This window comes from Psammomys obesus, unplaced genomic scaffold (assembly GCF_907164565.1).
Source record: "Psammomys obesus unplaced genomic scaffold, mPsaObe1.curated_primary_1811, whole genome shotgun sequence".
NCBI lineage: Eukaryota > Metazoa > Chordata > Mammalia > Rodentia > Muridae > Psammomys > Psammomys obesus.
In genome coordinates, this window is record NW_026585987.1 from 3,135,629 (window position 1) to 3,160,310 (window position 24,682).

At 42.1% G+C, this 24,682-nt stretch overlaps 2 protein-coding genes across 3 annotated transcripts in view; one reads left to right on the plus strand and one right to left on the minus strand.

Moving 5' to 3' along the window:
• Positions 1-9,233, minus strand: part of Drosha (drosha ribonuclease III) — a 108,726-nt gene extending 99,493 nt beyond the window's left edge. For both annotated transcript variants that reach the window (XM_055601080.1, XM_055601079.1), the window contains exons 1-4: positions 9,094-9,233; positions 7,741-7,851; positions 5,979-6,044; positions 2,505-3,335 (exon numbers count right to left, since the gene is read on the minus strand). In XM_055601080.1, the coding sequence (XP_055457055.1) occupies positions 2,505-3,335; positions 5,979-5,995 (848 nt within the window). In that variant the 5' untranslated portion in view covers positions 5,996-6,044; positions 7,741-7,851; positions 9,094-9,233. The remainder of the gene's footprint in view (positions 1-2,504; positions 3,336-5,978; positions 6,045-7,740; positions 7,852-9,093) is intronic.
• A 165-nt stretch (positions 9,234-9,398) lies between these two features.
• Positions 9,399-23,030, plus strand: CUNH5orf22 (chromosome unknown C5orf22 homolog). Its single transcript, XM_055601132.1, has 9 exons — positions 9,399-9,565; positions 10,308-10,453; positions 12,603-12,752; positions 14,307-14,736; positions 16,133-16,195; positions 16,675-16,796; positions 18,896-18,962; positions 21,002-21,141; positions 22,189-23,030. Exons 1-9 carry the CDS (start codon positions 9,428-9,430, stop codon positions 22,319-22,321), a joined length of 1,389 nt encoding a protein of 462 aa, XP_055457107.1. The 5' UTR covers positions 9,399-9,427; the 3' UTR covers positions 22,322-23,030.
• Positions 23,031-24,682: the final 1,652 nt, after the last annotated feature.

The following is a 24,682-nucleotide window of genomic DNA, read 5'->3' on the forward strand; positions in this document are numbered from 1 at the left end:
CACCATCTCCTCACTGAACTATCCTCTAAAGAAATGGCCCATAGCTAAGGAAACTTTTCCCTCTTTTTCACCCTCTATTTACTAGAGGGACAAGCAATCTCTCCATGGGCAGTTTTGGAAGTCATCCTAGTGCTTAGCACTCAACAGAAGTCTGTCAAAATCTCCTGACCTTCTAATCAGCTGGCCTACAGCAAAAGCATTCCAGAACTCCCTTCCCTACTGGTTTCTAGAAAACTACTTAACAAATACTCAGACTAAAGGTCGTACAGCAAAGATTATTATAAGTGGTACAATGCCCTGAGCCTTATGGAGAAGGGACCTGAGCTGCAGCTCTAAGTGCTCAGTGACCTGCCAGACTGTGACCACAGCACATAGGTGCTGCTTTCCTCTAGAAAAGATCCCCAAATAGACAGATGTACCTAAAGTGAAGATGGAATGAGAGACTCAGAAACCTTTCTGTATAAGCCTATAATATAGTAACAGCTTGAGTCTATCTGGCAAGTGCAGTGAAAACCTAGAATAAAAACCCAGTGTCCAATGTGTCTGCATCAGAACCACCAATCTAAGGGACATCACCACCCAACTGAAAGGTGGGGGGAGGAAAGTAGCTAATCATCCTTTAGTTGGAGTTTTAAGTTTTAGAATACTTATCAAGCTTACAAAACTGGGTATGCCCTAATTTGAAAATCTGGAATACTCCAAATTCCAAAACTTTCCGAGCAGGATGTACCATCTGGACTTTTAGATCAGGGGTCCACGAGAAGCATCAACCTAAGATATCTGGCTCACAAACAGCCCCTATCCTACATCCTACCAGAAGAAAAAGCAACACGATAAAGTCAAGTCCAGAAAACTCAGCAACTACTTAGAAATTAAGACACAAAATATTTTCACTTAAAGATTACCCCATTCTCAAGGAGGATTGCTTCAAATAATGACTCTGGAATATACAATCCTCAGGTGAATATTAGCAGTCCAAAATAAAACACCCAGAGGTGGGAACTCATTCTCCATTTGAAATATTTCTAAAACCACAGTTTACATTGAGAGAGTAATCTCAATTATAGACTAAGGCACAGGTGCAAAACGTCAAAGACAGGACATGGCTGCTGAAAAGGCAGCTGTTTCTATTCCCAAAGTTAAAAATCCAACTGGAGGACATTGTGTATTTTTTTCACACCTAGCCAACAAATTTACATCTAAGAAAAATCATTCAATTGCTCTGACTGTGCAGGAATTCAAAAGACCAATTTGCATATAAATGGACATAATAAATAATATAAATATATATACATGGATGATATGATAAATCTACTTAATGAAGCAAGCGTGTGTGTGTGTGTGTGTGTGTTTCTCAAATTTTCCCAACATTCCTCCTTTCTTACCAACAGTAAGACAGTATTTAGGCATTTATGCCCCATAGCTATGATAGGTACACGTTTACTGTGAGCAGAATAGCTAGGGAATAACCACGTAGCAGCACTGCTCAGCCAGGCAAGGCCAATAGCAGGATTCTTTGCCACCGTACAGAACAGTTTGCTAGTACCCTACACCTAAGTCTCTTTTCCACTCTCTAGAACAACCTTGATCTTCCATGGTAACAGATACAAATAACTCTTTCTAGGAAGTTTGCCTCAGAACAATTTGCAGTTGCTATTCAACCATATCTGCGGCACAAGCAATCATGTATTACGTTCTCCCGGCTCTGGATTATGGTGTGACGTGATTGTTTCTCCTGGTCTGAACTATGATGTGATGTGACTAGCAGAAAGTGAAACCAGTACAAAGAGCATCTGTTAAAATTTTTGTATTTAGAAAAACTGGTATTGGGAAAAAAAAAACCATAAATCTAGAATTAAACAGTATTTTTCAAATACAACTTTCCCCCATGAGAACATTTTGGTGTAGGAAAACAGGTTAAAGCCATTTTGAGAGTATAATTTTAACAAGTAGTCTTGCTTCGCTTCCCAAAGTCAACGGTATTAAAGCACCCTGAGAGACAGAAGGCAAGCTATGTGTCATTGCTGTAACCCAATGAAGACTACACTGAGTACATTCAAATCCCCAATGTTCAAAAATAATATAAAAATCTTTCATGTCATGCTATTATCACTAATGCACAACTGTGTCAAGAAGAGGTAAAAGGCTACAATAAGTCAATACTGGTAATTTTGAAACTTTTTTTTCTTTACAACAATTTATTTACTTGTCAGTCTCTCCTAAAGAGTCAAAATTGTGCCTTTAATCCCAGCACTCAGGAAGCAGACGTAAGAGGAATCTCTTAAACTCAATGAGGCTAGCCTGGTCTACAATCTGAGTTCCTAGACAGCCAGGGCTACATAGAAAAACTTTTTGTCTCAAAAACAAAACAAAACAAAACAAACAAACAAACAAAAAAACCCATAAGAAAATAAAAAAGTACACAAGTTTTTGTTGGTCTGCGGAGAGAAACTGACCATGCAGGTCTCTGTGGCTTTACTAAAGAACTCCACACATGGGCTTACCTGCTCCTTTCATAGCTACGGTGGCGAGACGGTGTCCTCCCCCGATCATAATCTGACCGGTAGCGGCTATCAGGTCTTCTCCTTTCAGGGCTTCGGCCTCTCTCCCTGCGCTCTAGGGACCGATGCCGCTCACCTCGCCCATGACTGTGATCTCGGTGCCTATGCTCTTCGTAGTGCTTAAGCCTTTCTGGGGACCGTCTCTCGCTTGGAGCCTTTGGGAGTGAGTACGGGGGGAGATGTCTAAAATGGGGACTACTGCTGTTATTAGCAGTGGGTGGGAAAGAACTGGAGTTGTTCTGAAAACTGTTGAAATTGGGAGGTGGGAAGCTGTGTGAGTATCCAGGGGGGTACTGGTAATTAACCTGCTGCGGCATGACAGGAGGGGGTGGAGGATGGGGCACAGAAGGAGGAGGTACCATGAAGGGGAACGTGCCTTGTCCAGGAGGTGCTCCTGACACTGGGGGGTTATTGGGACACGGTACTGGAGGGGGCATGGGTGGGAAACAGGGAGGAACGGGGAAGGTGTGTCTCATCTGGTGGTTGGGAAAAGGGGGCCTAGCTGGGCAGGGGGGGAGAGGGCCTTGTGCTGACGGGGGCATGGGTGGAGGGAAAGGTACAAAGTCTGGTCGTGGAGGCATAAAATTAGGGGCTTGAGAGTTGGAGAACGTGGTGGAAGGGGCACTTGGAGGTTCATATTGGTATTGCACGGGAGGCTGCTGAGGGTGAAGAAGTCTCAGGTTCTGAGGCCTGAAAGCTGGTGCTGAGGGTCTGGCTCCATGTCCTCCTCGTCCCCGGGGACACCCTCGTCCTGGGTGGAACGACATTCTGTGACTTTTTAGAGAAAAAGAGAGAGAGACATCAAAATACTGGCCCCACCAAGACCCACAGCATGGAAAGAGAAAAGTGATTCCTGCAAGCTGTCCTGAGACCTACACACAAAACAAATGCAAAGTTTAAAGTGATTTAAAAAAAAAAAAAAAAAAAAAAAAAACTAATGGGACAGGGAGAACAAGCCACAGAACACACATGAAAGAGCCAAATATGGTGGATGTGCTTAAAATCCCAGAGCTGGGACAGCAGAGACAGGACCTCTGAGGTTCACTAGCCAGTCACACAAATGACCCACTCTGCTTTAATCACCAAAAAAACAGGTAATGCTTAAGACTCAAAATGAGCCAATACTTCATCCTCTGAAGGCCAAGTAGAAAACTGTACTGTTGAACAGCACTTAAATGGACAGCCTGGTGCCCACATTATTTCAATCACACTTTCTGCAAACACACACATCCCGGACACACCCCAGCAGCCAGTGTACTGTACTGGCCACCACAGCTGCTGTACAGCTTCTAGGGGCATCCTTACTCCCATCTCAAGCCCTTGACACTGTTCACAATAACCTTGTCTTCTACCAACCCGAAACACCAACACCGTCAGCACAGATGCTACATCACCTCACCAAACTTGTCTGCATCCAACCCCATCCCCAATTTCCTGCTCCTAACAAAGCTTATCTTGCTAGAAGCACTAGGGCCCTATCTCCAAATCTGCATTTGTGACTACGGACTACTCTCCATCTTTCCCTACAACCAGAGCCTTAACACCAGCATTTAAATGTCCAGTCTACTCAACATAAAATTCTTGGCCTCCAGTTCTCTCTCAACTTTGTACTTTCTCCTCTTCTTCAGATTCCTGAAAATGCTGCTTTGAACTAAATGTTTTGTTTCCTCAAAATTTTATATTCCTATGTGGTGATACATGGAAGAAGGGCTTAAGGAAGTAACTAGGATTAAAGTAAATCATGGGTACTATAAGTTAATAAATGAATAAAGTAAGTCATAAATATAGTAGTTTGAGTGAAAATGGCCCCAATATGTTCATATATTTGAATGCTTGATACCAGTTAGTGGACCTGATTGGGAAGGATTAAAACTGTTGGAGGAGCTATGTCATTGTGGGTATTATTCAAAAGCCCACACCAGGGTCAGGCCCAGGCTCAAATGCTTTCTCCTATAAGAGCTGCCTTCTTTGTAGTGTCTTCACAGCAACAGAAGAGTAAGACAAGGGGGTAGTCCAACAATGAGATTGGTGCCCTGTCTCTACCTGGTGAGAGAGGATATAGCAAGAAAGCCACCTGAACCCGAACATCAAGTCAGGATTCTTCACCATGAAAGAAAATGTGACCATGCTAGCATCCTGACAAAGTACACAGTCCTCTTTTAGTATGCAAGCAGAAATGAGCCAGGAACTTTATCTGTACAGTTACTGAAAAGCAAGAATACTCACTATCCTTCCCAATAAATATCAAGACATATACCAGAGAATCCTCATCCTGAAAGCTTTTCTCCCTTAACTCATTTAACTACAACTTTATTTTAAAACTGGAATGATGTAGTGTCACTATACCTTAATTAAAAGGTTTTGGGTTTTTTGAGATATGCTCTCACTCTGTAACCCTGGCTTGCCTGGAATCTGTTATAGAGCAGGTTAGTCCAGAACTCAGAGATCAACCTGCCTCTGACTTCCACATGCTGGGATTAAAAGTGTGCACCATCAATATTTTTAAAAAATAAAAATCCCTACCACTTTTTTAAAATAGTCCCTGAGAATTTCCTTAATTAGCTACAGTATTATTCCTGCTGATCTTTCAAAAACCCCATCAGCACACATCAGTGAAGGCTAGTCTTCCTTGTCAACTTGACTAATCTGGAACTAAAAATCAAAAATGGAGGACACACTTTTGAGGGATTTTTGCTTAACTGAAGTAGGAAGAGCCACTTCTGATGCAGATCTTTGAGTAGGGAGGCACATCTTTAATCAATGCATAATCCTGATCTAATCTGGGCCACACCTTCTTGCTGGAAGCCTAAATAAGGACAAGGAAGATGGAAGCTTTTGGTCTTTGCTTGCTTGCCCTCGCCTTGCAAGGCAAGTCCATTCCTTCACTAGCATTAGAGCCTACTCCAAAGGATTCCTGTATATACTGAAGACCAGCTGAGACATCTAGGCTCAGGGACTGAGCAACTACAGAATTCTTGAACTTGCCATTCACAGCCAGCCAGTGTTGAGTAGGCTGGACAAGAGTCTGTAAATTATTCTAATAAATCCACCCCTTTCCCCCTCTATGTATATAGATTCATTCAATAAATTCTTTAACTCTAGAGAACTCTGAGTAACACACCTTCCATAGATTCCCCGCTTCTTAGCAGGTTCTACAAGCATCAGAGTCCACAAATGAATTATGTAGGTCTGTCTGCAATGCTTACTTACAATCAAGAACTGCAAGCTCTTATCAAGGGAGGGCTCTGGGGTATTTCATTAACTCTTCTGGTCTGGTTCCTAGCCCCACACCCAAATCTCTAATGAGTTATCACCATAGATAAAAGAATGAACACAGTCCCCACCCCACTACCTAGCCCACTACCCACCCTCTCTTCTCTAGTCTCTCTAACCTGCCATTTCCAGCATACCACTTACCATGTGTTGCCTTGCATTGTAATATATCCTCTAGATATGCTACATCTTCCACTCAGAATCTAAGTTCTGCAAGACAGAAAGAATAAAATGTTTAAACACATTTTCAAAACTGCCAACATTATAAAGTAAAGTTGGCTTTTTTTACAGTTATCAGTAAATTTAAATCCTCTAATATGATTAGCTTACTAACAAAATCAGGAGCATACTGAGCTACTATCAAGTTTCTAGCGAATTGCCTCCCATACTTATTAGTTGTGCAGTTGTGCTAACTCAAAACTATCCGCTGCTAAACTGACCGAAAGCACAGCCACCTCCCATGTCTGGTTTAGTTGAAGACTAAAGGAAAGACTTCCTCTATCTATCACAAACACAGTTCCCTTCACTGCAACATAAAGTAGGCATAAACCCAACACAAAAATCACTGTGAAACCTGCTTTCAAATTCAAATATACCCACAACCTACCTTACACAACAGTTACCACTCTTTACTTTCATTCTCAGTTCTTCCTACAGAAGAACACTGTACGCATAAATGAACTTTAGCAAAATGCTTAAAAAACAAACAAACAAAAAAAACAACCATAAATATTGGATTGGGGTGGTACCTGCCTTTAATTCTAGCACTCAGGAGGCAGAAACAGGCAGATCTCTGAGTTCGAGACCAGGCTGGTCTAAAGTGATAGTTCTCGCACAGCCAAGGCTACACAAAGAAACCCTGTCTCAAAAAAACCCACAGTGAAATATAAAAAGCTTTCACCTAGAAACAACCTTCTAGGGGCTAGAGAACACCTCAGCAGTTCAGAGCACTTGCTGCTCACACAGAGAGTTCAGTTCCCTGCACCCACGCTGTGTGCCTCATAACTGCCAGGGGATCCAACACCCTCTTCTGGCCTCTGGAGGCACCCGCACACATGTATACATACTAACATGTAAACCAGTGGTTCTCAGCCTTCCTAATGCTGCAACCCTTTAATACAGTCCCTCATGTTCTAGCGACCACCAACCACAAAATTATTTTGTTACTACTTCATAACTGTAATTTCATTACTGTTGTTAATCTGATAGGCAGGATACCTGGGACACCCCTCCCCATAGGGTCACGACCCACAGGTTGAGAAATACTGATGTAGACACACTGTGATGGCTATTCTTGGTTGTCAACTTTACAACCAAGAAGAGTTCTGCTTTATATGAAGTGGGAAGTTCTGCTTCTGACTGGGATCTTTGTGGAAGGCAGATATATCTTTAATCCAGATCTTTAATCTAGATCTAATCTGGGCCATACTTTCTGCTTGAAGTTTATATAAGTTCATAGAAGAAAGAAGCCTTTGTTCTTTGCCTGTTTGCCCTTGCCTCGCTGGCAAGTCCATCCCTTCACTGGCATTAGAGCCTACTTCTTTGGAATTCTAGCATATACTGAAGACCAGCTGAGATATCCAGCCTTGTAGACTGAGCAACTACTAGATTCTTGGACTTTCCATTCACAGCCAGCCACTGTTGGGTCAGCTGGACCACAAACTGTAAGTAACTCTAATAAATCCGCTTCGTATCATTCTATAAGTTCTTTAACTCTAGAGAATCCTGACCCCCTCTCTCTCTCTCTCTCTCACACACACACACACAAAAATAAAATTTTAAAAAATGCTTTCTTTATCAAAATGACAAAAGTAAAAAAATACAAATAACTGAGCTCTACCAATTACTGGTAGCTTCCGTTTATTAGTCATAAATTATAAGTCATAAATTACTTTATGAAACTTACCAGAAACTGCCTCATGTGACAGCCGTATGTGCCCATGCTGAATGCCTCCAGTATGCTACTAGATCCTTGAAATCATGGGTTCCTTCATCATTTCTGCATCCTTCACAGGCTCTACACACAATAAACGGCAAGCAAGTTGTACCCTCACACACTGTGCATGTTTCTACAAACCTGCATTAACAAAACCACTTGGGAAGCAGACATATTCACTGATTCCAGTTTACTAGGCCAATACTTGTGAGACACTGTCCCAAGCTCTGTAGACTAAAAGATGAATAAGGCACACAAGCCTGCAGGGTTCAAGGATCTCAAAACCCATATACAAATGTTTTAATAATAATGATGATGATAATAATAGCAGTAATAGCAATAATATGACATCCTGAACACTACAAAAAGAGAAATGCACTGTGATAAATACAAAAAAATAAGGAGCTGGATGCAGGAGCACACGACTTTAATCCCAGCACTCAGAGAGGCAGAGGCAGGGGGATCTCTGTTAATTTGAGGCAGGCCTGGTCTACAAAAGCAAGTCCAGGACAGCCAAGGCTACACAGAGAAACCCTGCCTCGAAAAACAAACAGAACAAATGAAAGAAGAAAAGAAATAAAGAGAAAAAGAATGGGAGGGAGGGGAGGGGAGGGGAGGGAGGGAAAGGGAATCAGCACGTACAGAACCCAGGAGAACAAAAAGGAATATACTGGATCTAGAGGTGGGTAAGTGTCAGGGGAATTAACACCTCTCGACAGTGTTAAAATGCAACGGAACACTCACTACCAGACCATCCTGAATGTTTTACGGTTGGTAAAGCTAGAAAATACTATGCCACAGTATTAAGGATGCAAAGTTTAATTCAAGTCAATGAATTCAATGCAAATGGAAAATGCCTATCATGAGCTGCCATTTGAAAGCAGGGAAAGAAACCAAGGGAGCTACTCTGAACAGTTTGGTCGTCAAGGGACGGCAATCGACTAGAAGTCGCTGGGACGCCTTACTTTCCCTTGGAGGAACCTGAAGCCCGGCCTCCTCGTGGCTGATGCGCGATTGCACGTTCGCTAGTTTGCATCTCCCGCCAGCCTGCGAGCAACGCGCGGGACTCCGGGTCTCGCTCCCCTCCAGCCCCGCGCCCGGGGCATGGCTTGCGCTCCAGAAACAGATGAAAGGCATCCCACCCCGCTACTGCGTGTCCGCGGGTTTGGTACCTAGGGTCACTCTTTCGCCCCAGGCGGCAGATATACTCCGACGCTGCCAGACCCAACTCCTAGGATCCTTTCGCTCAGCCCTGGACTCCATTTAAATCCCAACCCTCCATACCCGCTTTCCAAGCACACATCAAGGTCCCCGTTTACCTACCGGGCGTCCCGGGGTCGCCGGCGGAGGGGACCCTCGGTTACTATAACAGCTTCGACAGCACAGGAGCCGCCCGCGCCTCCGGAACAGGAAACCGGGAATTAAAACAGCAAACCTGAGAAAGCTGGGCCTAGGGAGGGAAAACTCGCAGGAGCGCATCGCAGCACCTTTTGCGCAGTGATTGGCGGGCCAGAGGGAGTGACAGACGGTTAAGCCAATCAACACTACCTCCAGTATTTACACCCGCCCCTCCACCCTGTCGTCCTCCAATCCGGAAGCGCAACCGGGTGAGCGTGCGTTTCCGCCACAAAAGGGCAGTGGGGCGCGCGGCTTGGAGATGCCGGGCACCTCCGTGGGTGCCTCGGAGTCCCCGCAGCCTGAGTCGCGCGGAGACATGAGTGACACCGGAGGCGACCACACGCTCCTCAGGCGCTACCCCAAGCTCCCGGTGTGGGTGGTGGAGGACCACCAGGAGGTGAGCTGGCGACAGACGCCACCAAGTCGTGACAGGAAGGATTCGAACCCGGGCAGCCTTCAGAGCCTTGACCAGCCCCTAACGCTAGCTGCCGCCTGTCTCCTGCCGAGCCTGAACCCTCTGCTGTGAAATGGGGACAGTAATCGTAGATCGTGTTATAGGGCTGTTAACGTTTTTTATGGCAGTGCTGCAGTAAAACGAGACTTACGGAAGACCACCAAGAGGGTCCATGGGTCTAGGAGATTTGTTTAAAGGGCCCATGGAGGGTCTCTGGATATAAAACAAAGGCCAAGAGTGAAGCTCTTTGGGCTCATCCCCTCCCCACAGGAAAAAGGGGGATAAGGAGATTTAGGGATAGATGGGAGAAAGTTAAAAGAGGAAAAAAGTTGATTTCTGAGACAAAGCCAACTTTGGGTTGGTCTGTGCTTTCAAGTTTAGTAGTAAACCTGAGCCTACAGAGTGTAAGAAGAAAAGCTGTCATCTAGTCCAGCCCCACCATCCTAAAGGGACAGAAAATGCCCCAAAACTATACTGGAATACAGTTAATGCTAGAGTGAGTGGTTCTGGACTGTTGAGCGATAAAGATGGAAATTATCATCAGAACTATCTACAGTGAAGAAATTTTATACTTTCCCATTTTTAATACCCTGATGCACTTCAGGTCTGTGGAGTTAGCCCCTCCCCCCCTTTTTTGTCTGCACTTGACAGTGCAATTCTCAATGTGTATGTGTGTCTATTACAGGTCCTGCCCTTCATATACCGGGCCATAGGTTCGAAGCATCTTCCTGCCAGCAATATAAGTTTCTTACATTTTGATTCACATCCAGACCTTCTTATTCCTGTGAATATGCCAGCAGACACTGTGTTTGATAAAGAAGCACTGTTTGGGTAACGTCTTTTTATTATATTTTGTGTATTTGAAGTACAGTGTGTAGCAGGCGATAAACAATAGACTTTTGCTACATCCATGATAGGGTTTTTTTGTTTGTTTGCCCTTTTTATATTAATTAGAACAAGTTTTTGACAAACTAAAAGAGCCTCCTTGTCAAACCTTAAGTTAATTTTGTCATAGTATTTTATCATAACAATGTAAAAAGAAACTAAGACAGTGTGTGTGTGTGCGTGTGTGTGTGTGCGCGCGCTTTAAGTTTCTTGGCATTATATTCATATAACAACTAGTTGCCCCTGTCTTTGTAATGTGAAAGAAATCATGGATGTTCTGTAAACAGTGGCAAAAAAAGTTGTTCCAATAAAGTTTTACAATATATTATATATATATATGAACAGCTAAGCCAATATGTGACAGCCTCTAATTTAGGATTTGGAACACTAGAAGAGACTTGAGAAGTAATCTTGAGACATTCTCCTTCCTCTCCCCATCTACAGTCCAGTAGTGAGGTATGAGAAAATGTGACTTCTCTAAAAAGCAATCTCAGAATCATGAAATGAAACACCTTTAATTTGCCTATCCTTTCTAGGATTGTGTCCTTCCTACATTTCAGTGTCTTTATTTTCAGGTCACAGATCCTGTTGACTGTCAGTTTTATAAATAGCACTGTGGGGCTAGAGAGATGGCTTGGCAGTTAAGAGCGCTGACTCTTGCAGAAGACCCAAGTGGGGTTCTTAGAACCTATACTGACAGTCTCACAAACACTTTGTAACTGCTGTAGAGGAGCCAGTGCCATCATCTGGCCTCTGCAGGCACCTGCACTCTTGTGCACACTGCACACACACATAAAGTCATAGGAATAGAAGGAAAGTCGATGATTGTATCTTCAAATAAGGGCATTCTAGTTTCTCTTCTCTAATAAAGTTCCCCAAAATCTTGTTGTCTCATATGTAAATGTATATTATATTCAGCCTACTGTAGAAAGTTACTTTTTCCAAAGCTCCAAATCAGAGCACTAACTCCTAAAGAAATGTGGTAGTTCCACCATTCCCTTACTGTCTCTCATTGTTTAGAAATTGAAAAAGAATGTCAAGCATATATTCAAGCCACATGCTAATCATAAAATAACAGTTCCTAAACTTAAGTAGCCCTGGTTCTTTTTTGAGACAGGGTTTCATGTGGACCAAGTTGGCTTTCAACTTGTTTCATAGCTGAGGCCAACATTAAACCCCTCTTCTTGTCTCTGACTCCTCAGTGCAGAGACTGCATGTGAATGCCACCATGCCCATATGTCTGCATTCTTTTATACTCTTAAAAATCAAGCCGAGGAAATAATGAGAGTTACAGTTGTGTATGTTTACTTTATTTAAAATTTAAAATAAAATTTTCAGATGTTCATTAGACAAGTTATTCTTATTTTAAAAAATGCATTTACAAAACTATCATGTGGCATTATTTAAATTTCTCTTAAGATCTTTTTAATATTTGCCCTTGTAATAACACCTGGACTCTATCTGTTTCATTCAGTCTGTTGCGTGAATTTCCAAAACAACTGTTATTTTATGATTAGCATATGGCCTGAATATATGAGATAGTATTTTCATTACTAATTCAGATAAGCAATGTTCTGACTATTCTTTTATCCTCCTACAAAACTCCACAAGCTTCTGAAAGCTTAGCTGAGATACAAAATCCAACAGTTCAGCCCTGTGTCTAAATAACCACAGTTAATTGATCTTTCAAAGAAAAAAGTATACTACTTTCATATCAATCCTACTTGCTCTTCCTTGAAGCAACCGTTGTACTTCACAGTCTATAGCAGAAGTTTTGGTATGCTCCTTGTGTTGCTACACAGAATATTTTAAAGTTGCTAATCAGGAGTAAGTAAGCATTAATAAAACCACGAATATTCTTAAGTAAAGCTAGCTTTGGACAGGGTGCTTGCTAGTAATGAAACATGGAGTGACTCCTAGTAGGCCTTGCTTGGCACCATGATGCTTCTGTGCCATCAGTGCAGATGTTTATTCAGCAAAAGGAAGATAGTATTCCACGAAAAGTCTAGTCGTCCTGAGACTTCTTGAGACCTGCTATCTTCAATGTTTGGGAAAAACTGTTCACTAATAGTTTAATGTTTCTTTTTTTCTTCAGAGAATTAAGTATTGAAAATTGGATTATGCCTGCAGTTTACGCTGGCCATTTTTCTCACATAGTATGGCTTCATCCCACATGGGCTCAGCAAATCAGAGAGGGCAAACACCACTTCTTAGTAGGCAAAGACATTTCTACCACAACAATCAGGTAATTTCCTCATTTTTGCTAAGTATGAAAGGACTTGAACTCCTTTTATTATACTTTGGATCTTATAATAACATCCTAAAAGCTTACCACAGAGTCATGGTAAGCCCCAGCTCCTCCAAAAAATAGTCTTGAATCATCAGAAATAGACTTTTAATTCTCTTGGTCTCCTTCATGTACTCCTTATATCTGTTGCTAGTTAAATTGTTTTGTCTTAATAGCATTCTCTGGAATTTGGATTCCATTGCTGGCTAACCTCATCCCATCTTTAGAGTACCTTATAGATTTATATAACCAATGTTGCATTTTTTTTTTCCTGCTCTGTTTGATGCAACATAGTGTGTTTAATTTAACTTTTAGAAGTGAGGCAGGTGGAGTGAGTGGCACTCACTGTAATCGCAGACCTTGAGAGACTGACTAACAGAGGAAGGTGTTGAAATTTAGGAGTCAGCCTGAACTACAGAGGGAGACCCTGTTTCAGATGCAAAAATAAAAGACTGGAGGTATAGCTCGGCAGTAGAGCACTTGCCTATCATGCCTATGGCCTTGAGTTCAAGCCCCAGCACTGAAAAAAAAACAAACTTAAGTTTACCTGGGAGTTGCAGCACACACCTGTAATCACAGCGGAGGTAGGAAGATCTAGAGTTCAAGGTTATCTTCAGCCTCATACAAAACAACAACATTCACTGTTTTTGTTTTCATTTTCTAATAAGTCAGTGTCTGGACAAGTCTATTTAAGTTTTAAATTTATTGATGTGATTTTTTTTGGTATTTATTCTTAGTTAAATTATTATGCCCTCTGATTTGAGCTATATGTGGGTCAGGTTTTTTTGGATGTCCAACATCCAACACCCCCTATCATGGCTACTACAATGTCTATATCCAGTACGTAGGTTTTCTACTATAATGTCTTTAAAAGTAGTAGTTCATTTTGGGTTAGGAAAAAACTTTTCTTGGGGTAGGAGACACTTTTTATCAATGTACACATAACTTTCTAGGCCCTAACAGATAATGAAAAGTGTCCCCTTTATTTCTGTGCTTCCATTTTTTACAGTATTACCTTTGGTGGTATGTGTTTTTGTCATTTATATTAGTAACATCATCTTGATTTACCGAGAGAGTTTTATAGAGTTAAAGAGAGAACAAGCTAAACACAACTGAAGACACAACAAGCCAGTAAACTGCTTCCACGGTCTCATAAGCCAAAGTAACCTTCCACTTTAATGGTCATGGGTGGTCATCAGGGATAGGGAGGGCACTACTGTCTTCACCTATTTCCCTATCACAGTCACTGTGATATAGATATATGATATATGATATATATATGGCGGCCATACCTAGCTGCAAGGTGGACTACAGAAAGTAAAGACTATGTGAAAGTCTTTACTTTGGGCAATGATGTGCCAGCTCCGAATGTGGAGAAAACTGCTTCCGCTGAAGAGAAAGTACAAGTGTTAAAGTGCCTTGTTTTTGCCAGATGTGTCCTTTTTCTACAGTGTCATAGTAGAAAGTCAGGTAATGTGCTCATTGCTTAAAATATTTTTTCCTTTGGTCCAGGGTTACAAGTACCGATTATTACTTCCTAAGTGATGGTCTTTTTGTACCTGAAGATCAGCTAGAGAACCAAAAACCTTTACAATTGGATGTGGTTATGGTAGAACCGTTCAAACTCTGTAACAATCAAGATGATGGTGACTCTGTGTCTTCTGCCAAGAAGCCCAAGCTGGCACTGGCAGGTAGAGAGAGCACTGCTGCTTCTAATGGGGACGCGTGCTCAGAAGGACTTCAGGCGGATGCAGTGACACTGAGAAGTGACCATGCTTGCCAAGAGCCGTCTTGCTCATATCCTTCCGGAGATCAGCCGCGCCAGAGCACAGCCAGCCGTGGGGCGATCCTGGAAATGCTCAAGACTGGAGATGCATTTGTTTTAGATATTGACTTGGATTTTTTTTCTGTCAAAAATCCCTTCAAAGAAATGTTCACTCAGGTAACTGGTATTTTGAAAACAGACCTTGAGAATGGCATGGCCTATCTCTGGATTACAGAGCTTTTTGGATTGCAAGCTTTCTGTAAACAGACAGATAGTTATTTAGTTTCAAAGGCCGTGTTTTCTGCCACATAGTCTTCTGTTCCTTTCCAATCTTTAGAGTATATACAAGCTAATCATTCCTAATTAAAAAGTCCAAAATTGAAAACCTTCTGTGCACCATGACAGTCCCCAGATACTCCAAAATCTGAAAGACTTTGGGATTTGATAGGACCTCTGCTTCTAACCACCTCAGATAAAGATATCCACTCCACATTATATTTTATCGTTTACTAGCTATATTTTCATTTCTTATTACAGTAATGTATTTATTGGGGGGGACACATGGCACAGCACACATGTGAAGATCAGAGGACAACTTTCCAAAGTCAGTTTCAAGACCATCAGGCTTAGTGGCAGGTGCCCACACCTTCTGACCCTCCTCACTGGCCTGTCTCTACTTTTAATATAAACAAAGATAACAGGGCAAGGCATTATGGCACATGCTTGTAATACCAGCACTTGGGAAGTAGATACATGAGATTGTAGGTTCAAATCCAGCCTGGCTACAGGAAAGACTGTCTCAAAAAAATAAAAGAAAAGAAAAGAAAAGAAACAGTGATGATAAGTAATTAAACATCCTTTTCTTACTAACTCTGTCTTCCTGGGTGCTTGCCTTTCTGACTTGCAGTAAGCAGTCATCCACAGCCTGCTAAAGGTATATCTCAGTGGTAGAGCGTTTAGCTTGCTCAGGGTCGTTGGTTCAAACCCCAGTGCTGCAAAGAAAGTTCTTAAATAATAACTAAGCACCAGCTCACAGCATTGTTATAAGCAGTGAAGCACTCAGTGCATACACTCAACAAAACAGTTGAGGCCAGATGCAGCCTCTCATATATGGAGCTGTCCCTGACTCAGGTTCTGTGTCTGCCATTCTGTATGCCAGCATTGCTTTTCTACTCCAGAGGTCTCTGTTGGTAGGGAAGTAGATGCACAGTACACGAGGAGAATCTTCTGCCATCATCATTGACGACATGTATGTCTCCCATAAACAGCTAAAGTCTCTTTAGGTCTTGGGATATATCCATTTGCATAATAATATAGTATGAGAAACACTTGCATGATCGGTTAGCCTGTTAGCTAATATTTATACTGTATTATGGCCAGCCGGATAAACTTGTCCTGACAAATTAGGTATGCTTTAGAAATCTAGAGTATACAATGTACCTGTATACAGTGCAACAATAAAGTGTACAGTTCTTTCAGACAAAGCTTTGGATATTATCTAAGATGTGCTCCCGGTATCGCAGACATAGTGTTGGAAACTCCTAACCTTGGGATTTTGTGTTCTGTCTTACAGGATGAGTACAAAATTCTCCAGGAGCTTTACCAGTTTAAAAAGCCGGACAGTAACCTCACTGAGGTAAACCCTGCGCTTTACCCACCACTAAAAACTGCCTTACTTCTGTTCTTAGTTTGTTGTTTTATAGAGTCTGTATAGCTCTAGCTGGCCTCAAATTGAGCCTCCTGAGTGCTGGGATCCTAAGTGTGGACCACCTTGCCTGGCTCTAATAAAACCTTGTAGCTCTTAACATGTTTTCAACTCTCCAGATTCTCTGTGTGCATATATGTTCTCACACATACATGTGTATTCTTACATGGTTCTCAACTATCCAGATTGTGTACATATAGGCACGGATACATACATGTGTATCCTTACATGTTCTCAAGTATCCAGATTCCCTGTATGCTTATATGTACTCACACATGCATGTGTGTTTCTTGGTGAATGCCCCAGTTAGAAAATAATTTTAGCTAAATGAATTGGTATTGTCATCATAATAGTATTTTACCTGTATTTTGAAGAAATAAGTATAACCTCAGTTTTCCATGTTTTTAAAGGAAGATTTGGTAGATATTGTTGATACTCGAACTCATCAGTTAGAAGATTTAGAAGCAACTTTTGCGGATTTGTGTGATGGTGACAGTGAAGAAACTGTGCAGAGATGGGCTTCAAATCCCGGGTAAGACCCCTAAACTGTTTGCTCCCAAATCATGAATTATCCATTCTAATCACTTTTCCAAGTTTGTTGGGTGAATAGCTGAAAATTAGAATTAAGTGTTAGTGGGATGGCTCACTCAGTAAAGTGCTTGCTACATTACCATGAGGCCCAGAATTCAGATCCCGAACATCTATTTAGAAAGCCAGGCTCCATAGTACTAGGGAGGCAGAGACAAGGATATCCTCATAGGTTCCTGGCCAACCAGCCTAGCTGAATTGATAGGTACCAGAGTCAGTGAAAGATCCTGTCTCAAAAAATAACTGTGGAAGACATGCAATGTTGGCCATTGGCCTCCAGCCTTTACTGGGTATTATTTATGTGCTGTGTCTTAAAGGATTTGGAGGTAGAAGTAGGAAGATCAGTAGTTGAAGGTCATCATCAGCTGTACATTGAGTTACAAGCTAACCTGGGCTCTGTGAAACAGTTTTATCTAAAATAATTGCAATAATAATAACTTTCGGCCAGGCAAAGTGGTACACACTTTTACACTTTTAGGAGGTAGAGGCAAAAGGATTTTTTGAGTTCTAGGCCAGCCAGAGCTACATAGTGAGACTATGTAAAACCTCAGGGGAGGAGGGCTTATGGGGCGATACAAAGTGAATAAACTAATTAATAATAAAAAAAAAGTTTAAAACCTCTCAACTGTGGGCTCCTGTAAAAATCAAAATTAAATACTTTTTTGCTTCGAAAGGGAATAAGCAGGGTACAGTCACAATTAGATCAAAGCAAAACCAAACTCCCAACAGTGTAAATTATTCAGTGTCCAATTATCTGAGATTCACTTGCTGTCTTCTGGGCTCCTCCAAGGGGCTTGGGTTGCTTCCCTCTACAGCACACACAGCCTGTCTTCTAGGCTCAGGCTGGCTCCACTTCACTGCTGCTGCTATTCGTGGTCATCACATGGCACTGGCGTCTCCAAACTGGCATCTCCAAAACTGCTGGGGTCTCTTGCTGCAACTGGGCTGCACTTTTACTTCTCCTGGGCTCTCTTCAGGAACTCCAGCCCTACCACATAGTGCCAAGCCTCAGCTACTCTCCGTGACCGCTTCACATTTTCAAAACCAGCACCACCTGGGTGATTCTTGTACTACCAAGATCACCTGCCAGCACAAGGTATAACCTTGGCTGAATCTGGAACACAGCTTCTGCATGCTAACTCTCAGGAAACACTTTCCAGAGAATTCACCTCAACCATGCTGGTCTTAATCACCACTAATTTCTCAGCCAGCTAACCAGCATCTTTTCTCCCAGGAAAACAAAAGGTTATACTTTACTAGTTCAGGTCTCTATTAATCACAGCTGATTCTTTCACTCCAGCTGCCCAGATACCACAGATTCTTCACACAAATGACCCTGTAGAGTCTTTGCTTCCCTCTGATACTTCACAAGCCAGGCCTCCATCATCTGCACTGCCCTCAGTCTTATCTTCCAAGCTACTACAGATCATCACACTAAGTGCTCAATGGCTCTTCCAGCCCAAAGTTCCCAAGCCCCTCCACAATCCTCCCCAAAAGAGCATGGTCGGGTCTGTCACAGCAATACCCCGCTATGCAGGTAGCAACTTGTCTCAGTTAGGGTTACTATTGCTGTGATGAAATACCATGACCAAAAAAAACAAAAGGTTTATTGAGCTTAAGCCTCCATGTCAGTGGTCATCATCAAAGGAAGTCAGGACAGGAACTCAAGCAGGGCAGGAACCTGGAGGCAGGAGCTGATGCATAGGCCATGGAGGGGTGCTGCTTACGGGTTTGCTCCCTATGGCTTGTTCAGTCTGTTTTCTTATAGATCCCAGGACCACCAGCTCAGGCGTACCACCCACAGAGCTTGGCCTTTCCCCATCAATCACTAGTTAAGAACATGCCTTACAGCCAGATCTTACAGAGGCATTTTTTCTGTTGAGGTTCTGTCCTCTCAGATGACTTTAGGTTGTGTCAAGTTAACATAAAAGTATCCGGCACAACTCCTAACCCCAATCCATGGTAAAGTTGTATCTAGTGTGCCATTTGTTGTTAAATCTGCTCAAGGTTGTTGTGTTTAATGACTGGGTGGCTTTTTTCCAGAATGGAATCACTAGTTCCACTTGTACAGAGTTTGAAAAAACGGATGGAAGTACCAGACTATGAAATGGTAAATATTTTAGCATTGTAAAATTGATGCTTTATACAGATAACTTCCTGTGTGAAGTTTTTGTTAAACTGGCTCATTTTGTTCATGTTAACTGGGACTGTGAATGAATTATTAAAGAAATTCATGAATGATAAAATACATACTTTTTAGAAACAAGAATTTTAAAAATATTTTTCCAGGAAAAAGACTCTTGTTGTAATCTGTCTAAGAAGCAGAGGCGCTCTGAGTCTTTTACTGTTTTTACTATGATTTGACATGGGTCTCCCGTAGGCCCGCAGTCTGTCACTTACAAGCCCTTTGCCACCTCACAGTTCTGTATTTTAGGCATGCATCACCATGCCCTGCTGTTACTACTTCTCCTTTGTTGTTCGCTGTGCTTGTCCATAGTCCAGTCTCATCTCATTGTCCATGATTTAGTCTGTAATTTCTAACTTTGTCCATTTGTTGATCTTTACCTTTTCTATTTTGAGCCTGTGTTCTATTTTACTCTGTTTCTCTGTGTAGCCCTGGCTGACCTGGAACTTGCTATTTAGACAGGCAGGCGTCAGACTTCTCGTATGTGAGACGAGTGTGGGGACTAACAGAGTGTGCCACCATGACTGGCCATTAGTTTTTACTTAGGTTCTTTCCCTTTTTCTGAAAACTTACCTGATCATAAAAAGCAAAAGAGAAGAAGAAAATTGTTTGCTACATTTGAAAAGTGTTAGTTCTTTGCTGCTTATCAGTAGTGGCCTGAGTGGTGAGACAAAGATGCTTCCAATCATCATTTCTAATCTCATGTCGCTTCATATAGACCTTAAAACATACATTTTCCTTTTTGACCCAAAATTTGAGAAAACTTAAAGCTTTAAAACCTAGTTGAAGCCAGCACAATAGTTCCCACACTCTGGGAGTGGAGGCTACAATAGCAGTTTCTGGCTACCCTAGATAATATGCTTTCTTCAAAACCAGTCTGGGCTATATAGCAAGGCCTGATCTCAAAATGCAAGAGTTCGAGATCATTTCTCAGATTGTTAAGAAACGACAGCCAAGACTCCAGGTGTCCTGCCTCCTAGCCTGCTGCCCCTGTCCATCAGTGAGAGGCGTTGTAATGTTTTCTTTGTATGTGGAATGCTGTCATACCACTTTATTTGAGCTGGTGTTTACTAACTGAACCTCCACTTAGGAAAATTAAAAAAAAAAAAAATGGCAAAAGAATATCATTATTAATGCCTGCTAAGCCAAAGCTTACTCTTTTCTGAAAATGGCATTTGTTAGGAATAACAGATATTGGGGCTGGAGAAAAGACTGAGCTGATAACAGCACTGGCTGCTCTTTCTGAGGACCCAAGTTCAGTTGCCAGCACCCACGTGACTGCCTACAACCATCTGTAACTCCAATTCCATGGGATCTGATGCCCTCCTCTGGCTTCTGTGGGCACTGCACACGTGTGGTACATATACATACATGCAGGGAAATGCCTCTACACATAACATAAAAAAGAAAAAGAATGATAGGTGCATGATATCCGGGGCTTGAAAATGTTGATATAATCAAATGTGTGTTCAGGTAAGTGTGCCCCAGGCATTCCTTGATTGCCTCTCCCTCCTGTGTGTGAGAGAGAAAGAGAGACAGAAAGGGAGAAAGGTGATGGGGTGCAGATGTCGAGGTCGGACTCTATAGAATTGCTGTGCTCCTGCTTCTACATGGGTTTTTGAGGCTAAACTCAGAACCAAGCTTCTTTTGGCAAGCACTTTCACTGGTGAGCCATCTCACTGTCATCATTAACCTTCATTTTTGAGATACAGTCTCACTGAATATGAAGCTCATTAGTTCATCGTGGTTGACAGGCCAGTGAGCTTTAAGGACCTACCTATCTATCCCCTAACTGCCCACTGTCTCAAGAATCTTCTGAAATCAATAAAATTCTAAATGTCATTTGGAACTTTTTTGTTTTCAGTATTGGGCCACAATCCCCGTGCTTGTGCATGCTAAGCAAATGCTGCCATTGAGCTGTCTTCCCAGCTCACAGTGTCATTTCTAATTTCTTTTCTTGTCAGGTTCACCAGGCTGGGCTAACCTGCGATTATTCAGAACTTCCTCATCATATCAGCACAGAGGAAGAAATTGAGTATCTTATTCAGGCTGTGTATTGTTTATTGAAGAATCTACCAAAGCCTACTCTTGTGACAATTGCAAGGTGAGTATCAGAGATGTCCATGTCCCACTCTCTGGAACCTGAGGATATGTTGTCTCTCTGTGGCAGTAGGGACTTTGCAATTTGATGAATGCAAGGATTTTGAAATGAGATTATCCTAAATTACCTGAGTGGAACCAGTATTGTCACAAGACTCCTCGTAAGAGGAGCCAGAAATAGCAGAATCAGAGGAGGTGAAGTTTGGAAGGCACCATTCTGCCGGCTTTGAAGATAGAGAATAGGGCTGTCAGTAAGAAACACAAGCAGCATCTAGATACTGGTAAGAGAAGAGAACTCCCCTAAAACTATCTTTTAAAAACCCCACCACCCATCCCCACACGCATACTCACACAGAAGAGCTGGCTAAGCAGTGGAGAGCATTTGTTGCTTTTGGAGAGGACCTGAGTTCTGTCCTCAGCACCCAACATCAGGTAGATCACAACCACTCCAGCGCCGATTCTACAGTGCCCAATGCGCTATTCTAGATTCTGTGGACATCCACACACAAGTACACACTCACACACAGAACACAAACACAGAAAAATAAAATTTTAACAAAAAAAAAAAAATTCTCTTACCCTGAAACCAAACCCTTTCTCACCTATGTGGGGGTTGTGAGCCTTAAAAAGCACATAGAAGATGATATGGGGAGATGGCTCTGTGGGTAAAGTATGCAGCCTGAGCCAAGCCACTGTAGCACATACTTACAATATGTACTTACAGGCAGAGGCAGGAAGGCCCCAGGAAGCTTGAGACCGACCTGGTCTACATCTAGTTCAAGGCCATCCAGGTCTACAAAGCGACGTCCTGTCTCAGTACAAATACCAATCCTTAGTAAGTCTACCTGTCCTATAGAATAACTCTTTTAAAAAACAATAAAGAAGAATTCTCACAAAGCACCTGAAGTAGGGTAAGCATCTGCCGGCTCTCGGCTGGTCCTCTGCAGTCACCAGCATGTCTCCTCACTGACAGCAGCACACACAGGCTATTCCTCTACACAGCGACTTTCTCATCCACACCCTATTCTTCCTCTTTCCCTCTTGGCTCCAGGTCGAGTCTGGATGACTACTGTCCTCCTGAGCAAGTTGACAGCATTCAGGAAAAGGTCCTCGGCGTGCTGCAGTCTCTCTACGGGACCCTGGACACTCACCTGGTATATTCAGCAGAGTCTCCTCCATGTTGAAACAGACAGAGCACTGGGCTCCTGTGCATTTTGCTACAGCTGCAGGGCTCTTGTTCATGAGCCTTCCAGAGTGCACTTCTATGTTAACTTTTAGTTGAAATAAGTCAGATACTTTTACATCTCCGGGCAATATCAGTTGTTGAATATGGCATTTGGGGTAGAGGTAGGGTTGGTTGGTTGGTTTTATAGTTTTTACATCAAAATCTGTTAACCTCAGTTGATGGGAACTGTTGGTTATCTTTCTTGCTTCCCATTGTTGTCTTTGATTTTTGTGAGAGATTTTTTTCCTCTTTCCCAAACAGAACTTCATTATACTATATGAGACATGTTATATACATATGAAACTTATTTATTTATTCATTCAGCTAATGTTTATTTAGCACTTTCATGTGCCAGACACTGTTGAACAAGATGCCCTACTTTCCTGTGGGAAACATAAGAAGCAAATAATAGTGGGCAGTCTCAGGAAAAAGGAGAGAACCACAAATGTGTCTTGGGCATGCTGTCAGTTCTCAGGGTAACGTGGCTTGTAGGAAAGTAACATTCTCAAAAGTGATTCAAAAAAACATCCTTGCCAGTCCATAAAAATCTTACAGCAAGTCTGCCGGTCTAAGGATTGTGGGAATTGTGCTAAACATTGCTGAATGTTCTCTAGCCTTGTTTTTGTGCAAGAGGTCTAGTTGAATAAACCTGACCACACAAAATTTCATTTATGTTGTTGCTTGTTAGTTATTTGGTTGGTTGGTTTTGTTTGGTTTTGGTTTTTCAAGACAGGATCTCTGTAGCCCTGGCTGTCCTGGAACTCACGCTGTAGATCAGGCTAGCCTAGAACTCAGAGATCTGTCTGCCTCTGCCTCCTGAGTGCTGGAATTAAAGGCTTACACTACCACCACACAGCTGTTTGTACTTTCTGATAACTGGAAAAGCCTTTTGGGAGTGTTTTTCATCAGGTGGTCATTGTCACCATGGTATTTAGTCACTAAGTGTCACTTTGTTGGCCATCAGGATCAAGGAGCTAGAAAGTTGCTAAGCAGTTTAGAGCACTTGCTGCTCTTGGGGGGACTGGAGTTCAGTTCCCAACACCCACATGGCAGCTTACAGCCTCTTGTAACTCTAGACCTAAATCTTTATGACCTGACATAAATACCCCAGGACATAACTGCCTTCCACAAGCTTCCTCATAATGTGACTGAACACAGTGGGTCCTCCCTTAGGTGAGTGCAAAGACAGGCAGTTAAGAGATAAAAGAGTGAAGAACAGTTTATTACCTGAAGCAGTGAGGAGAGCACTGGAGACATCTTCCATAATAGTGTTTCTCCCCCAGTGAAGAAAGGAAGGCGAGGCTTGTGCAAGTTTTTACTGGAAAGGCCTGTCACTGCATATAGAAGGGAATAATTTTCTGTTCCATGCACTTGGAGATCATGCTTTATATATTTAATGAGCCACGTTTTCCCTTTGTATCCCAGAGGAGTGGCTAGGCCATTTGGGCTGGATTAAAGTTGTGGGGAGGAGAAGCATGCTTGAAGGGACGGAGCACGGTAGCATCTCCCCCCTTTGCAGACACCCCCATTTAGCCCTGAGCTCCCACCTCTCCACCCTTGAATGAGACACTCTGTACCCTGGGAGGTACTTTCTCAATTTGCCCTCCTTCACTTTTGTTCAGTAATTGCTTAATGTCTTTGCCTTTAAAGGGTAAGGTGGTGTGGAAAGAGAAAATAAAACATCCATCACTCCTGCCGTGGCATGGTGGTGGTTTTCATTTTCACAGATCACTTTCAGCCCTCAGTCTGTAGGTGTGTGGTGGAGTGGCATAACCAGGATCAGAGTCACGTGACCACACCTAGTCCTGCAGGACCTCACCACCGTCATGCTTCAGATGGAACCATGTTCTGTTTTTAGAATGGCCATGTTTTCCTCCAGTGAATTTCCTGTGACTGAGTAAGATTCCAAAATCTGATATACTATGAAAGCATGTTTGTACTGTGTAAGCAAAACTGATTAAACTTTCCACTTTGATACAATATATACTCAAAAGGTTTATGTTCCTATAAAATCAGAATTGCAAAATTATGCTGTTTGCTTTTAAATTTTGAAAATTGTCTGTTAGAGTTCTATAAAAATGAATAAATTTTTATGAATAAATTATTTTATGTGCTAAATGAATTAACTATTTAAATATTTATAAATCAAATATTTTAGAAGTTTTAAGGCTTTACGTCAAAGTATAGCACCAATTCTTGATTTTAGTCTATTGATTTCATTGGATTTTAGCTATATTTTTGTTTTGCTGGGGGGAATTGTTTATTATGATTCCAATGAACGTTTTTTGTTTTGGGGGTTTGTTTGGTGTTTTTGTTTTTG